The 18166-nt window shown below is 34.1% G+C and overlaps 1 protein-coding gene across 2 annotated transcripts in view; it reads right to left on the bottom strand.

The window, feature by feature from the left end:
* Positions 1–18166, bottom strand: part of LOC126881709 (annexin B9-like) — a 67163-nt gene that overhangs the window by 24281 nt on the left and 24716 nt on the right. For both annotated transcript variants that reach the window (XM_050646127.1, XM_050646126.1), the window contains exon 2: positions 15328–15498. In XM_050646127.1, the coding sequence (XP_050502084.1) occupies positions 15328–15498 (171 nt within the window). The remainder of the gene's footprint in view (positions 1–15327; positions 15499–18166) is intronic.

Genomic DNA, 18166 nt, shown 5'->3' on the forward strand with positions numbered 1-18166 from the left:
AAATTTAAATATTTAAAAATTTCGAAAAACATCGATTTTTTTCAACTTTCATTGCTTGTAACTTAAAAACAATTCATTTTGGAACAAAGTCATAGGGAAATAAAATAAAGATAATTGAATTTTGTATGATATACGACACGACTGCTATAAAATATCTTAAATGATTATCCTTTCTGCAAAATAGCAATAAATACAAAATAAGAGGGCAAAATAAGCCTCTTTTTATTCAATGTTTTTCAACCACTTTGGTTGCACTTAGAACCTTCGTATTTTACTTAGAAAGTTCTTACAACATACTCAATCCGTCCACCAAATTTTATTAAAATCGACATAATAGATTTTGCATAATAATTTTGCAATCTAAATTTTTTTAGAAAAGTTCAAATTTTTTAAAAACTTTCTGAACAAAAAGTAGACCTGTTAGAAGTTTGCTAATTTTTTTACATATCGAGAGGTACTTTACCAATCCAATACACTTTACAAAATTAAAATCGGATTATTTAAGCGGCCTCAGCACTGTTTTAAGGATATAAACAATTTTTTTGCTTATAAACAAATATAGTGAGGACGTTTGAGTTGGAATAAATTCATTTTCTCGAGAATGGGCAACTCTGGAGATAAATCCCTAAACAGGTCGATTTTTATATTTAAATTATAATTTTTGGGATATCTATCATACTACTAACGTCATCCATCTGGGTGTGATGACGTAATCTAGGATTTTTTTAAACGAAAATGTGGGTCGTGTGCTAGCTTATTTGAAACATTATTCAATTCTCTATTTATTACATAATTATTTATACAGGGTGCCCAAATTTTTTTTTAATTAATTGAGACAAACAGAAGAAAGTATTTAATTTAGTTAATTCGAGATACATTTTACTGTTGTCCTAAAACAGAAAAAAATGTTTATTTGATAAATAACAGAAAAATGAATTTATTCGTATTTATTAACTCAAACGTCCTCACTGTATTTGTTTATAAGCCAAAAAATTGTGTATAACTTTAAAACATTAAATTAATAAACCGATTAAATAAACCAACTTAAGTTCTGTAAAGTGTATTAGATAGGTAGGGCGTATCTTTATATGCAAAAAAATGAGCAAACTTCTAAATAATGGTCTACTTTTTGTTCAGAAAGTTTATAAAAAATTTTAACTTTTTAAAAAAAATTTAGATTGCAAAATTATTATGCAAAACCTATTAAGTGTATTATATAGTCGTATATCATAAAAAATTCAATTATCTTTATTTTATTTCCCTACGACTTTGTTCCAAAATGAATGGTTTTAAAAACGATTGAAAAGTTTTCAACAGAGAGGTTGAAATTGTACAACGAAGAGTGCATTTCGGAATGCGCCGCATGAGATCTTTCATTTTCATATCGATAGCGTGTAAAACTGTAAAATTTATTGAGGGGATGGATAAATTTCTTCCTGGGAGGAAAAGGCAAGGTCGCTCCTCTGATTTCTGATCGAAAATGGTGTTCAAAATATCTCCAACAAATACATGTACCATTTTTCAAATCGGTAGCGTAGAACTACTCCGAGATCCATCTGAGGGTGTAATTTTCCATTCCCCATGGAGAGTGGCTTGCAAGCCTGTTTTTCAGTTTCAAAATGTAATTCGTTACATTTTTGACGAATTTACCAAATTTTACACCCGCGGTGTTACTATAATAGTTTTGGCTAATTTTGTGTCCTTACTCCTAGCATTAATCCTCCCCTGTTTTAAATGTAGAAGGGTAGCATGTCACTGGCCCCCCAGGTCAATCTAGACGGGTGGGGGCGGTACAAACAAAATAAGGGCGATACAATCCGATACTAACGCAGTACAAACGAACATACCAATCCCGGACCACCATATCGAAAAAGGGGGGATGGCATGTCACCAACCCCTCCAGACAGATTTAAAAGGGTGGAGGCAGTACAAACGAGTGAAGAGTGATACAATCCAGTACTAACGCAGTACAAACGAAATGGCCTATTTTCGACGTCCAGAAGGCAAAGAGTGCAGAGTAGAGGGTAGCATGTCGCTGGCCCCCCCCAGGCCAATCTAGACGGGTCGGGGCGGTACAAACAAAATAAGGGCAATACAATCCGATACTAACGCAGCACAAACGAACATACCCATCCCGGACCCCGTGATCGAAAAAAGGGATCCCCCTCCAGTCAGATTTAAAAGGGTGGGGCAGTACAAATGGATGAAGGGTGATACAATCCAGTACTAACGCAGTACAAACGAAATAGCCTACTTTCGACGTCAGATGGCAAAAAGTGCAGATTAGAGGGGTAGCATGTCACTGCCCCCCCCCCAGGCCAATCTAGACGGGTGGGGGCAGTACAAACAAAATAAGGGCGATACAATCCGATACTAACGTAGTACAAACAAACATACCCATTCCGGACCCCCATATCAAAAAAGGTGGGGATGGCATGTCACCAGCCCTTCCAGGCAGATTTAAAAGGGTGGAGGCAGTACAAAAGAATGAAGGATGATACAATCCAGTACTAACGCAGTACAAACGAAATAGCCTATTTTCGACTTTCAGAAGGCAAAAAGGCAAAAAGTGCAGAGTAGAGGGTAGCATGTCACTGGCCCCCCCAGGCCAATCTAGACGGGTGGGGCAGTACAAACAAAATAAGGACGATACAATCCGATACTAACGCAGTACAAACGAACATACCCATCCCGGACCTTCAGATCGAAAAAGGGGGGGATGGCATGTCACCAGCCCCTCCAGGCAGATTTAAAAGGGTGGGGGCAGTACAAACGAATGAAGGGTGATACAATCCAGTACTAACGCAATACAAACGAATGAACCTTTTTTGACCCTCAAATCGAAAAAAAGGGGGGGATGGCATGTCACCAGCCCCTCCAGGCAGATTTAAAAGGGTGGGGGCAGTACAAACGAATGAAGGGTGATACAATCCAGTACTAACGCAATACAAACGAATGAGCTTTTTTTTGACCCTCAAATTGAAAAAGGGGAGGGCTGGTGACATGGACCTCATGAATTTTGCCCATTGTCAAAATTGTTATACGGCACGGTACATTGTCCTGATGAAAAATGATGTTTTTCTTCTGCAAACCACATCTTTTTTCACGTTCTTTTCTTTAACTGGTCTAAAAGGTTACAATAATATTCAGAATTTAATGTTTTACCAATTTGCAAGTAATCCACAAACAAGATTCCTTTTGGATCTCAAAAACTGATGTTATCACCTTCTTGGCCGGTTTCTGGACACGAACTCGTTTCGGAGCCGAAAAGCCAGCTCATCACTCTTTAGTCTCTTGTTTTAATTCAGGATCATGGTGATAGACCTAAGTTTAATCCATGGTGATGAATCGACGCACAAAATCCACTTTATCCCTTCGAAAATGCTCTAGATGTTGCTGAGAAAGTCGCATTCGAATGTGTTTTTGTTCCGTTGTTAGCGAATGCGGCACCCATTGTGAACACAGCTTTCTGAGACCCAATACTTCAGTCATAATAATATAGCTTATACTGCCCAATGAGATGCCTAGGGCTTCTACTAAATCTCTTTCAGTCTCTCGACGATTTTCAAATACAATATTCTGTATTTTTTCCACGATTTCTGGTATTATTGCTGTTTTTGGACGTCCTTGAAGTGGATCGTCTTCAACGCTTGCACACCCACGTTTAAATTCAGCTACCCTTTTTTCTACTGTACTAATTGAAGGCTAAGAGTCCTTATACTCGTACACTTTCAACATCCGTTCATTTTCCTTTGCTTTTAAAACCTTCCATAAATAAAAATTCAGTCACTGCACAATACTTGATTTTTCCATTGTAAAACATACTATACCTAAGTCGTGGACTTCTAGACGACATGATGAATCAGGTACTCGAAAAGGAAGCAGTTTAAAAGAAGATGGTGCAACACTGAAACATCACAAGAAAACTAAAATATCTGATTGAAGTAAAACTTCACATACACTCATATTTATGAAAAGTATCCCAACATGCTAGTAGCAACGCCCTCTTTTATCGAACTGTAAAACTTATTGAACAGTCTATTAAATATATTTAACCGTCATGAGCAAATGTTGGGGAAACAAGAACAAAAATTCGTAATAGATATGACAACTAAATCCAAACGTCGGATATTATTGCATTATTTATATTGCATTAAGTTTAATTTTTTATTGAATTTCCTAACTAGTCATTAAACAAATGTTTTCTGCATTAATCATAATTTGTACCAGACAATGAATAATTAAGTAAATTTGCGATGTAATGTATAAATACTTATTAAAAACTAATATCTACAATAATTTATGTTTGGTTAATTATGCATACAGATAAGAGTTATGGTTAATTACCACAAATTTCAATATCTAATTTTTTTTTGAAAACTCGCTACTTTTTGAGTTATTCGTGATTAAAAATTTGCCATTTTCAATGAAAGATGGCACCTTTCGAGCGGTTTTTTGCGAATAATGTTGTTCTGAAGCTATTTTCTTGTGGCATTTTTATAATCAACTATTTTCAATGGGAAATAAGCCACAATTTTACCAAAAAAATGATTTTATTAACGTTTCAACGCCCAAGTTTTTTGCGAATAACTTAATAAACGTGCATCTAACGGAAAAAGTGTAAAAAATATTAATAAATCAAAAATGAATAACCATTTTCAATTTCGTTGCAACACGAAACTACAGCCACATCATTATTCCAGTTCAATCAGAGAGTGCAGCAAGCACCTCTACGTGTTTCGAAACTTATTAGTCTCTCATCAGGAGGCACATATGCTGCTCTCTCTGATCCGACTAGGACAAACCCCGGCGTGCAGTGACGGATTGCAATGAACGAAATGGCAGGGAACGAAAAAGCAATTTAAAAAAACTAAGTTTTCAATCTAATAGCATATAAAACAACTCCCAAAAATGCCACTCTACATCCTACCAGATTGAAAACAATTGAAACCTTCTCTGGTTACACCTCCGAGGCTTCTACAATTTGCAAGCCATAACGGATGCTGAGACTAAGGAAGATGAGGGAATTTTACAATTTATAATTCACGTCCCATCTGCTCAGCGCGGTAAAGTTCCAACGAGAATGGTTCCCTTCGTACTCCGATTAATAAATCACTTTTTTGCAGTTTATTATCAAAGTTATCAAAGGTGGTGGTTTATAAGGGTTAAATTCTTCAGCCAATCAACAATAATGTCTTACAGAATAAAAATACCTCTATTTAACTTCATCAAACGGTATTAAAGCCTAAAAGTACTTTGATTTACGTTACAACTAGTTTTATTTAATTTTGGCAATAAGGGGTAGTTTTCACACCTAAAAAATAATAAGCTTATATCGGCATAGGTTAGACTTTGAATTAGAAGATGCCTAAGGAAAGCCTATTCTCAAAATTTCATCGAAATCGATGCATTAGGATAGAAATCGGAGGCGATATCCTATTTTTGCTCTCGTTGATTCGAGTACACAGGGTGTTTCATTAATACATAATTGAAAATATTTTAACTGTAGATTCTTTTTGCTCGAAATAATAAGGTTTAACCCAAATCACCTAGTCCGAAAATGCTTCTTAAGGGAGCTAGAGCTCTTTGAAGATGGCGTCTTTTAATTGGTTTTTTTTAGAACGCTACTATTTAGAAAAAGGAAAACTGGGGCTAGATTCCGTGCACTGTAGATATCTACAGTCGCTTTCTATCGATGTCAATTGTCGTGAAAATATTTGAATTTTTAGCTTTAATTGAATTATTTTCTAGTTTTGCTAGGTTATACTCTAATTGATGCTGAAGTGACACTTAGTAAAACAAGAAAATATTTGAATTACAACTAAAAATTCAAATATTTTTACGACAATTGACATCGATAGAAAGCTACTGTAGATATCTACAGTGCATGGAATCTAGGCACTGGTACGTCTATTTATCTTCCAGAAATAAATCGATTCCATAAATTGCGAATTTCTAGTACCGGTAGTAGGCATCCCCTTTGAGTAGGGCAACGGTTATTTTATCGCATAACTTTTTTGTCTTTAAATTTTTAGGAATTTTTGAAAGTGGATTATTAAATTGTGAGGTATTCTAGTAGTAGAAGATACTCTTGCTTTAAGTCGGTAGGATACACCGTTTTCTAGATAAATCGATTTGAAAATTTTTCGTTTTTTGAATTTGAACAAAATTTTAAAAAATTATTCCAAAAAATCTGTGTACATATTTTACCGATTTCAAGCAAGAGTATCTGTTAGTACTAGAATACCTCATAATTTAAAAATATAGTGTCAAAAATACTTAAAAATTAAAAACACAAAAAATAATGTCATAAAATAACCGTTGACTACCCAAAACGGAAACATATGACCGGTACTAGAAATTCGCAATTATTGATGAAATCCATTCACCTCTGCAAGATAAATAAACGTACCAGTTTTCGTTTTTCTAAATAGTTTTTTTTCTAAAGGCAAGGCAAAGTTTTCAATCCTAAATAGCGACATTAATAATATTGAAAAATATTAAAAATGTTACTAAAAGATTTTTAAATTGAAAACTTATTGGTCCATTTTTTATTTAAAAATCTTTTAGTAACATTTTTAATATTTTTCAATATTATTAATGTCGCTATTTAGGATTGAAAACTTTGCCTTTCAATTGCTGATGACGCTAGTCACCTAATCCATTCACGTCAGTTGCGGTGTGGGGGATAAACTCTCGATGTTGGTCACTTAGAGTATAGAGCAGCAGGCCTACGTCTCTCCGATGAGACTCCAATAAGAGTCGAAAATCGTCGATTCAGAGTGCTGAAGTGCGCTCCGTATTTTAAGTGAAAAATAATATTGTTTTGCCTTCGCATTGCAACCGAATAAAAATGTTGTTCTGAAGCTATTTCCTTGTGGCATTTTTATAATTACGTATTTTTTATGGGAAATAAGCCACAATTTTACTAAAAAATGAATTTATTAACGTTTCGAAGCCCAAATCGGGTTTCGTTGTCAAAATACAAAATACTATTAAAATAAAACAAACATGTTGTTGCTAAGTAAAAAAATTCTTCTAATAATTTATTTAATCTGACTCATTTATATTGGCAATTCAGACGTATATTATACATTTTAAAGTAGAAGACTTTAAAATGATATCGAATTACTTTTAGTCTACAAATAATTTATCAAAATTCATACCAAAAACAAAGAAATATACATTTAAATAAATTTAATATTCTTTTAGAACAAAATAGTTTACATGCTTTTGATAACCTAAATAGAAATAATGACATATTAGCGACAGTTGTCAATCTATCAAATAGAAATTTAAATGCAACTGAAAATTTAGTATTGTCAAAAGGTTTAAACTATGCTGTTACTCATCCATCTATTCCAAAATTAGACATAATTAGCTCAGTGGAAAAAATATCCCAGTGTTTACCAAATCATGAAAAAGAACAATATAGGGTACTATGTAAACTTGAATTGGAAAAATCTAATAAAATTGAACAGAACATCAGCAAAGAGGAAATGAAAGCTTTAAAAACTTTAAAAAATGATGACTCCATAACAATCCTACCAGCAGATAAAGGAAATGCAACTGTAATATTGGATAAAACACAATATGAGGACAAAATTACAGATCTAATTACAAATGGACCTTATACCAAATTAACGAAGGATCCAACGAAGACACTGGAAAACAAAATTTATAAAACTTTATTCAAATTTAAAAATGATCTAACGTACTATCAAAGAAAATTAATGACACCTCATTACAGTAAGACACCACATTTTTATGGAGTACCGAAAATTCATAAAGCGAATATTCCACTTAGACCCATTTGTAGTACCATCAATTCTCCTTGTAGTGAGCTCTCAAAATTTTTATTAAATATTATAAAACCATTTGCAAATAATAATGACACATTTATAAAAAATACACAACATTTTTTAAACAAATTAACAAATATTGAATTTAATCCAAATAATATTTTAGTAAGTTTTGACATAAACAGTTTATTTACAAATGTGTCATTAGATAAAACTTTAAACATAATTAAAACGAAGTTAGAAAATGATAATACATTGACAACTAAGACAAAACTAAATGTATCAGCTATAATGGAGTTATTGACATTATGTACTAATAATACCTATTTTCAACTAAATAATGAATTCTATAAACAAAATTTTGGTCTAGCAATGGGCTCTCCTTTATCTCCATTATTGCCTAATATATTTATGGAGGATTTCGAAACTAATATCATTTCTAAACAAAATTTAAAACCCACAGTATGGTGGAGATATGTAGATGATGTGTTTTCAATATGGCCTCATAGATCAGAATTGTTGGATACATTCCTGAATATTATAAACGATCAAGAAGAGACAATAAAATTTACAATGGAAAAGGAATACAATAACACTTTGCCTTTCCTCGATGTTTTAGTCTCAAAGAAGGATACTGGATATGAGACTCAAGTGTATAGAAAACCAACACACACCAACAGATATCTCAATTACAAATCAAATCACAACATCAACGTTAAAAAGGGAATCATTAAATCCTTATATGATAGAGCCAAAATTACTTGTTCTAACGAAAATTCATTTTTAGAAGAAAAACAATTGTTAACATCTGTTTTATTAAAAAATGATTATCCTTTATCGTTTATAAATTAGGAATTGACAAGATTAGATCGAATGGAACAGAACAACTTAGAACGGGATCCTACAACATTCACAAGAAATAATACGAGGAAAATAACAATACCATATATAAAAGGACTATCCGAGAAACTTAAAACGATAGGAAATAAATTCAACATTTCAACAACATTCAAAACAACAAACACATTGAGATCTATTCTATCTAAAACTAAACCTAACAATGAACAAGAAAGAACAAAGAATTGCATTTATAGAATACCTTGTGAATGCGAACAATTTCATTTAGGTGAAACATCAAGACCATTAAACGTTAGAATAAGTGAACATCAGTCTTATATTAAAAACAGAGAATTTGATAGATCTCAGATATGTCAACACGCATGGGATAATGAACATAGAGTTCAGTGGAGAGATTCAAGTATAGTCCTGAAAGAATCAGATAGTAAAAAGAGAAAAATCAAAGAAGCGGCTCTAATTATGCTAAATGAAACCAATTGTGTCGCAAATTCCTCGGTAGAATGCAGTAGGATGTGGTTACCCATACTGAAAGAGGAAGTCAATAGAAAGAAAATACCACGATTAGTACGTAAATAACATATCGAGTTAATACAAATTTTATATTTTAGTATTACTTATTGTATATCTATGTAATATTAATATTATTTATAATTTAAACATATTAAAGTCAGAATTTGGTATTAGTTTTTTGAAGGTAGATTAAATGTAAGACCAAATACTTACGATGTCGGGATAGTATCACGAGGTTTTTTCCTGGTTTTCCCTCGTGATTTACTATGGAATCTCTAACGCGAGAATTTTACTGTCATCGTTGCATTTGGTTGTCTTTTTAAAGACAGATCACATGCTATGATTTTTTTGCGACGGATATTCTTGAGTTGGGATTGATTTCATGTAATCGAATGAACTATCTTTTAGTAAAGTCGTCCCAGGAACGCAACTCATAAATATTGGCGATATCATTTTAAAGTCTTCTACTTTAAAATGTATAATATACGTCTGAATTGCCAATATAAATGAGTCAGATTAAATAAATTATTAGAAGAATTTTTTTACTTAGCAACAACATGTTTGTTTTATTTTAATAGTATTTTGTATTTTGACAACGAAACCCGATTTGGGCTTCGAAACGTTAATAAATTCATTTTTTAGTAAAATTGTGGCTTATTTCCCATAAAAAATACGTAACGAATAAAAATGATATACATTTTTAGTTTTTTTATATTTTCAAATTCAAAAAACGCAAAATTTTCAAATAGATTTTTCTAGAAAATGGTGTATCCTACCGACTTAAAGCACGAGTAGGTACCTTTTAGTACTAGAATACCTCACAATTTAATAATCCAGTGTGAAATATGCTTAAAAGTTAAATGACGCATAATTGCATAAGACGTTATGCAAACAAGACGCCTATGACAGGTACTAGAACTGCGCAATTTATGGAATTGATCGAACCCTAGAAGATAAATAGGCGTACCAGTTTTCGTTTTTCTAAATAGATGCGTTCTGGAGGTATTAAAAAAACTAGTTACAAAAAGGCCATCTTCAAAGAGCTCTAGCTCAGGAAGAGCATTTTCGGACTAAGTGATTTGGGTTAAACCGTAATATTTTGAGTCCAGGAATCTACATTTAAAATATTTCCATTATTAATGAAACACCTTTATAGATGTATGTAGATATTATTAGTTGAATAGAAAAAAACATAGGTATAGGTATAATCTATACCAGAATCGCCGAAATGGAAAATTCAGCACATAAATAAGTTGTAATAATAAAACTAAGCTTTCTTCAGCTTTTTAACGTTTAAATAATAAAAATATGCATTTGTTACGTATTTATAATATTTCCAATGGTAACAATATTCGTTAATACCCTCCTAAATTGTTACACGCCTGCACCTTGTGTCTGACCGGAAACAGACATTTAACGTTATAAGTGAAGCTTTTAGCAGACCGTCAATAAAACTTATGCGCAAGGGGACAGACACATATAATTGGGGACACAACGTTGTAATTGATGTAATATAATGTTTGCTAACATATTGATTAAATAATGAAAATATTAATAGACAGACGACCTAATAATAACAGAAGAAGCAGGGCCGGACTGGCTCATGGAAAAGGCGCCAACCCACATCCTAAAAAAGGCGCCAACCTAAACTATAAACAAAGGCGCCAGACCCCCCTCCTAAGCTTTTACATCAAACTTTTTATGTCAAGTAAATCAATATTACTTGTGAATTTTTTTAAATGTAATTTAAATTTAAATCCATAAAGTAATTTACTATTTTTATTGGGAATAGTAAATTATATTAAGATGCCACAAACATATAGCTTCAGTTTTCAAGTATTCCTTTTACTCCGTTACGCTCTTTGGTTTTGAAAAGTGCTAATAATTTTTCAACTGCTTTTACAGAATAATCTACTGGTTCAAAAACATTTGACAAAAATCATGATGATTGGTGTTAATGATGAATGGTCTAGCGGTCTAGCGTCAGACGGCCGCAAACGGAGCCCTCGGAGAACTGATGAAACCCTTTGTAATTCAAGCCTTAGTGTGGACAAGGGCGCACTGCCTTGCCGGATAGTATAATTCGCTCCTACTTGTGGGAACTATATGGATAAGTATTTAATCACGCAGGAAATAAAACAAAACGAAGAGACAATGGAGCGAGTCACCAGTGGTGGTGCAGCTGGAACAAACTATGAATGTGCAAAAGAAAGTACTCAGAGAAGAGGAAAAGAGGAAGGAGGAGACAATAATCTTCGGAGAAGGGGGTCTTCGGTTAGAAGATCGTCGGTCAGGAGTAGGGACCTGACCAAGACGGATCTTCCAAGGAGGCAAACTTGAAAGGAGCTCCTCATTTGGGGAAAAAGATCTAGAGAGAAGGAGGAGGGCTCCGACATAAGGCTATGATAAGAGCAATGGAGAAACTTACCAGAGTTACAAATAATTTAGTGAAACTAATGTCCGAAAATACAGACAGGAAGGTCGAGATCAAGAATGCGGTAAACACCTTAAGAGAGTCACCGAAGACATGGAGGGCACTTTCAGACAAGTCACCCTCGGCAGCATTGAGAAACGAGATAGAATAGTGGAAAAATCCGGCGAGGAATGAACGACTAAGGAGACGGCAAGCGTGTCCACACAGATGGACATCGAAAGTTGATTTACAACGAATGCTGCACCAATTTTTAACATAGCCGTCAGAAAATTTAACATGTTAATTTCCCCAAAAAGACAAAACGCATGGTTACAACAGCAAATCCAATAAGATGTAAATTGAAGCTGGATGGTCAGATAGTGGAACAAGTGATGGAGTTTAAATATCTAGGCATCACACTATCTAGCTACGGAAGACTCGAAACAGAAATGAAAGTTCAAGTAAATAGAGCAAGCAGAGCCGCAGGTTGCCTGAATGACACAATATGGAGAAATAAAAATATCGGAAAAGAAATGAAAGGCAGAATTTACAAAACAGTCATCAGACCAATTATGACATACGCGGCAGAAACACGACTCGACACAGAGAGGACAAAAAGTTTGCTCGAAACAGCCGAGATGAAAACCCTTCGAAAAATCGATGGTAAGACTCTATGGGACAGAGCTAGAAGTACAGATATACGGCAGAGATATAAGGTGGATAACATTGATAACTGGGTAAGAAACAAGAATAGAATAGAGTTACCACATAAGCCGAATGACAACAAATAGAGTAGTAAGGACAGCGAGACACGGTTCCCAAATAGGAAGACGATCAGTTGGAGGACCACGAAAACGATGGAACGACAACTTACTAGAGGCACATTGAAAAAACAGACAGGGTCATGTCTATACAAAAAGAAGAAGAAAAATCCTATGGTGGCTAAATTAAACTCATGTGTTAAACTTTAAAATTCACAGCTATTATTTTTTATACAGGTATATCGTATTGAGAACAAAAAGCAGCGTACTAGAAAAACATTGTTAGAATTTGGCTCCACGGTTTTGGTTACACTATACTAATTGGCGCTAACTATTTTAACACAAAACCTAAAGTGTAAGGGCGCTGCTGGTACTCACCGTTATTTATTTTTTTTTATGGATAGATACTAACTAAGGCAAAAGGCGCACCGGCCCAAGGGCCGGTGGGCCGGCGGGCCAGTCCGGGCCTGAGAAGAAGTTATTATAGAAGAAGTTATATTATAGTCGAAGCAGCAATCGTAAAAATGACAAGACAGATAAGATAATAAAAGAAGGCCTTTAGATAAACTAAACTATCTGGGATCCAACGGAACGTCGTCAAGGCGGAAAGGCCAAGAGGAATAAAAAATATGTAATAGGAAAAGATAAAAACTAAACACGGGAATCAACGCAACGCGAAATAGTGTTATTTCCCTCAGAATTTATGATTTACGATCTTTGGACAATTGCAAATTTGTATTGTAATCAAACAACATCAGTTTTAGTAGACGACTTGGAATCACAGGCTCTTAATATTAAAAGAGGAGTACGACACGGATGCCTCTTGCTTTTCAACGTTTACTCCGAAAGAATTTTCAGAGATGCATTCACTTTCTGAAAAACAAGAAGGAATACTTGTGAACGGTGAAGTCATCAATAATTTGCGATATGCGGACGATACAGCACTCCTAGCTTCTACTCCTTAAGAAGATCTGCAAACATTACTTCATAGTGTCGTTGAAAGCTGTGGGAAAGCAGGTCTGGATCTGAATATACGAAAAATCAAAATGCTCGTAATAAGTAAACAACAGAATATAAAACTATCTATATATAAATAATACCAAACTTGAGCAAGTTGATCAAATTTTCTTACCTTGGATATCAGTTAAATTGTAACGCAGAGAGTCACGGCGAAATTAGATCCAGAATTGAGCAGACCAGCGCCGCTTTTAGAAGGATGTCCAAAGTATTATGTAACCGAGACCTAAAATTGGTATTGAGTATCCCCCTACGTCGCTGCTACGTGTTCTCGGTCTTACTTGATGGTATCAAGTCTTGGACGCTGAACAAACTTGAGGCTTTCGAAATGTGATGCTATTAAGAATTTTAAAAGTTTCTTGGGCGGAAAAGATTCGAAACTGCACAATACTAGAACGTCTCAGTAAGACTACTAAAATTATAAAAAAGTATCAAGAAGAGGACTCTGCAGTACTTCGGACATGTAATGAGAGGTCCCAAATACAGGTTGCTACAAAATATTATGCAAAAGAAAATAGCAGGCAAACGCAGTCCAGGACGAAGGACTTCATGGTTGAAGAACTTATGAGATTGGTATGGTATTGATACAAGCACGCTATTTATGGTGGCAGTAAATAAAATTAAGATAGTTATGATGGTAACCAACGTTCTGAACGGACATGGTATACATTAAATAGTAATGGATACATAATACATCCCTACCTAACTCCTCTCCTGATTTCAATTTCTGAACAGGGTTCATTATCTATCACAATTTGTGCTCTTTGATTCCAGTAAAGGTTTGGTATTATTCGTAAATCCCCTTTGTCTATGATTTGTGTCTTGAGAATTTGGACTAATTTTTCATGTCTTCTTACTTTGTCAAATGTAGACCTTTGTCGATGTGGTCGGGACCAGCTAAGGCGATGGTCTCCAATACACCCCGTAATTAGAATTTGTTTTAGAATTACTCTTTTCTAACAATTTTCGGTTGTAAGATAGTTTTTGTCCCTCAAAGTTGAATAAAAGTAATGAAAATGAACAATTTTCCCACGGGGGGAAACGTTCACGAGGACATAACTTCGCCCTGATGTTCTTCTTTTGCCCGATTTTCCATCGCCCGCATCACACATCAGCTTCAGTCTCTTGCATTCATGCGACCACCACGTCCTCCTCTTCCTAACCAGTTATTCTTCTTCACTTTATTCTTTTTCGCTAAAAATGCACCTTTATTATTGATGCCGGTGCAACCAGATCCTTGTTTCTAACCCGATTTCTGAATGGGAAACTACAGCCAGCAAAATCAAACATAGTTCTTGAAACAGCTTCAGGTCACACTATTCCAATTCATGGTAGAGATAACGGCAACCATATAGATTGGTAACCTTCTTGTAGCTGATATTACAGATAAATGTATAAAAATAAAGAACTTATCCTAAAATTGGAAGAATCGATACCTCAAGTAAGAGTTATAGTGAGCGATGAGACGGATATTCCTCAAAATTCTGAAAGTATCGTCCTGGTGAGGTTTGTGTGAGCAGTTGTAATCACTGACAAACCAACGAGAGAAGGCAAGAAGAAGGACTGAGCAATAATATAATCAATCGGTCTCCCAGTCCCCTTCATTCTCAATCTTTCGTCTCCTCTTGATCCGTGATAAATAAATAAACTTTATCTTCTGCCAGTGTTGCTCCATCATCCTCGTCACATAACCGTACCACAGCAATTGCTTAAGTTTTAAAAGTATCATCTTGTACAAACTAGTCTTGTCCTATAAGGTTATCAGTTCCTTATTTGGTAGACGGTTGATGGTTGACGTTGCTCGGCATTTGAGGTACTTCTTCTTACCAAATCTGACTGAGTTGAGTTAACATTTCCCCAAATAATTCAAACACAAAACAATTCGTATTAAACCATACAATCAAACGGCAGTCTCCCATCTTGAATATCAGAATAAGTTGGTTACAATATTAAATGGATAACGTACCTTGCCATACATTGTTTTGAATGTAATCGCTATTTCACGTCTTTGTTCATTACTCCTTTTTGTGATAATTTCTATTACAGCTTCTTCGTCCGTTCCGAAACCCTTGAATGCTTGTTTTAGAGCCTTTGCATCTTCTTCGGCATTGAAATCTGGATAAGGAACCACTGTTGGCTAAAAAATAATTACAAAAGTCATAACACATAATCATTATATAATTACTACTATTAAAAATGGTCTATAATAATCGAATCTTAAGAGGCTGTGTGAGCTATGCCCACTCTATCTTCTAGAGTTCTAATTCTAGAAATACAATCCAGATTTGCCAAAAAATTCTTCTATCACGTTCCAGAAGACGATGTACGTTATGTAACTGATGAAAGAGGGTGAAACTCGAGTTTTCGGCGTCCATAACATAACTGAAACATATCAACTAGAAGATAAAAAACTCCTACGGAAAATCATTGCGAGATCCCAAAATAAAAAAATGTCGTCCTCTTTCGCAAAAGTACCGTTCGAAGTGCCCTAAAAACGGATATCTACCCACAGAATAATTAGAAAGAATCACAATTTAACCCTATTGGCAACATCAAAAATCTGTCAAATTACTACCTAAGATGTCCTGTCCGAAAAGTGCCCCCAACTATTCCCAACAAACTTAGCTCACCTACAACGAAACTGTCACCTCCTTATGACTTCTCATCGGACCTCAATGATACACTTAATGTCGATGATTCTCTTTAACTTCCTCTTAAAAAAAAAGGATGGTTTCGCCAGATACTGTACCAAAGTAACACTCAAATATCTGTTCAGCCCTATCCCCTAGTAGTCCGTTCTTTAACGGTAAAATATTGCAAAACCTCTAAATTTTAAAGAACCGCTTGGATTGACATGATAGGCATACACATAGCTAACAAGTCAAAGAAAAAAAGTGATGTGCCGATATGTGCTTTTTCTCTGGGGGTGCTTTTCACCCCCTCTTGGGGGTGAAAAAATATTCGTCCAAAGAAAGTCAGGAAATGGATAAACTGGCTAATTTTAAGTAACTTTTGTTCTATAGAGTTTTTTCACTGAGTCAATACTTTTCGAGTTATTTGTCAGTGAATATGTTCATTTTTTCAACAAAATAACCACGCTTTTAGACGGTTTTTCGCAAATAACTCAAATAGTAAGTATTTTGTCGAAAAAACATTCTTAGCAAAAATATAGCCTGTAAAAAGTTTTAAAAAATGGTGTATACATTACGTCTCTACACCTAGTAGAAGCAGAGATATAGCTAATGAAAAATAGGTTCATATTCGTCAAACTCCAAATGGAATACTTTAACGTGAAATAACCAAAAATGAAGCACATTTCGGGGAAAACTCATTACAATTTTTTTAAAGTGTTTAAAAAAAGCTTCATTTTTGTGTTATAAAAAAAATTTTTAGCATCAGAAGTAAACAAGTTACGCTCAAAATAAAGTTAGTCCCTTTTTTTTTGGTAAAAAATCGGGAAAATCACCTCCTAATTAGTATCTCAAATGAGCTTAATCGTTACGATTTTACAAGTTTCTTGAGTCGTGTATGTATTGTTTATATGATCTGTAAGTTTCATCGGTTCAAAGTCCTTATTTTTGAAAGGGCTGTAGTTAAAAGGGGTTGAACTAGTCACTGATCACGAATGTATGCAAATTTAGAAACACCAAATCTTAATCAATTTTTGTCCTACAGAAAAACAAAAGAATACAGGATATTCAGAAAAGCAATGCTATTTTTTTTTGAGATTTTTGGTATCTCTAACAATTTTTAAGTTATTTTGAAAAAAAGCATATTTTTCATAATTAAAATTTTTGAAAATTTTACTTTGAAACCAAATTTTTTCAAAAATAAGCACTTTGAATCGATGAAACTTACAGATCATATAAACACAACATAAGTAAAATAATTTGTGGAGCGGTAACGACTAATTTCATTTAAGTTGCTAATTGGGGGTGGTCTTCCAGATTTTTTTTTGCCAAAACAAAAGGGACCAACTTTATTTTGAGCTTAACTTGCTTACATTTGATATTAGACTTTTTATAAAAACAGAAATAAAGCTTTTTCTAAACACTTTAAAAAAGTTATAATGGGTTTTCCCCAAAGTGCTTAATTTTTTGGATATTTCACGTCGAAATATTCTATTTGAAATTTGGCGAATATGAACCTATTTTTTATTGGCTATAACTCTGGTTCTACGAGGTCCAGAGACCTCGCGAGTGCACCATTTTTTAAACTTTTTTACAGGCTATATTCTTGCTAAGAATGTTTTTTTTGCAAAATACTTACTTTTTGAGTTATTTGCGAAAAACCGTCTAAAATGTGGTTATTTTGTTGAAAAATTAACGTATTCACTCGAAAATAACTCGAAAAGTGTTGACTTGGCGAAAAAGCTCTATAGAACAAAACTTACTTAGTCAGTTTATCCATTTCCAGACTTATTTTAGACATATATTTTTTCACTCCCAAGAGGGGGGAAAGTCACCCCCAGGGCAAAAGCACACATCGGCACAATATCACTTTTTTCTTTAACATGTAAGCTATGCGTATGCCAAATTTCATCAATTCAAGCGGTTCTTTAAAATTTAGAACAAAAACCGTGAAAGAATGTACTAAAAGAGGAAAGTCCCAGATACAGAATCCATTATTAAAAATAATAATAGATAATTATTTAAATCTGAAACTTTTTTTATTAGAACCACCTTCTGAACATCTTAAATCTCTGCCTTTTACAATTTATTAGACATAGAGACGACGAATATACAAAGCGAAAAGGATTCTACAATATGCAATTACATTCCGGTTTCATTCGTCTAAGAAAAGGT

Source organism: Diabrotica virgifera, chromosome 3, assembly GCF_917563875.1.
Source record: "Diabrotica virgifera virgifera chromosome 3, PGI_DIABVI_V3a".
NCBI classification, from domain to species: Eukaryota; Metazoa; Arthropoda; class Insecta; order Coleoptera; family Chrysomelidae; genus Diabrotica; species Diabrotica virgifera.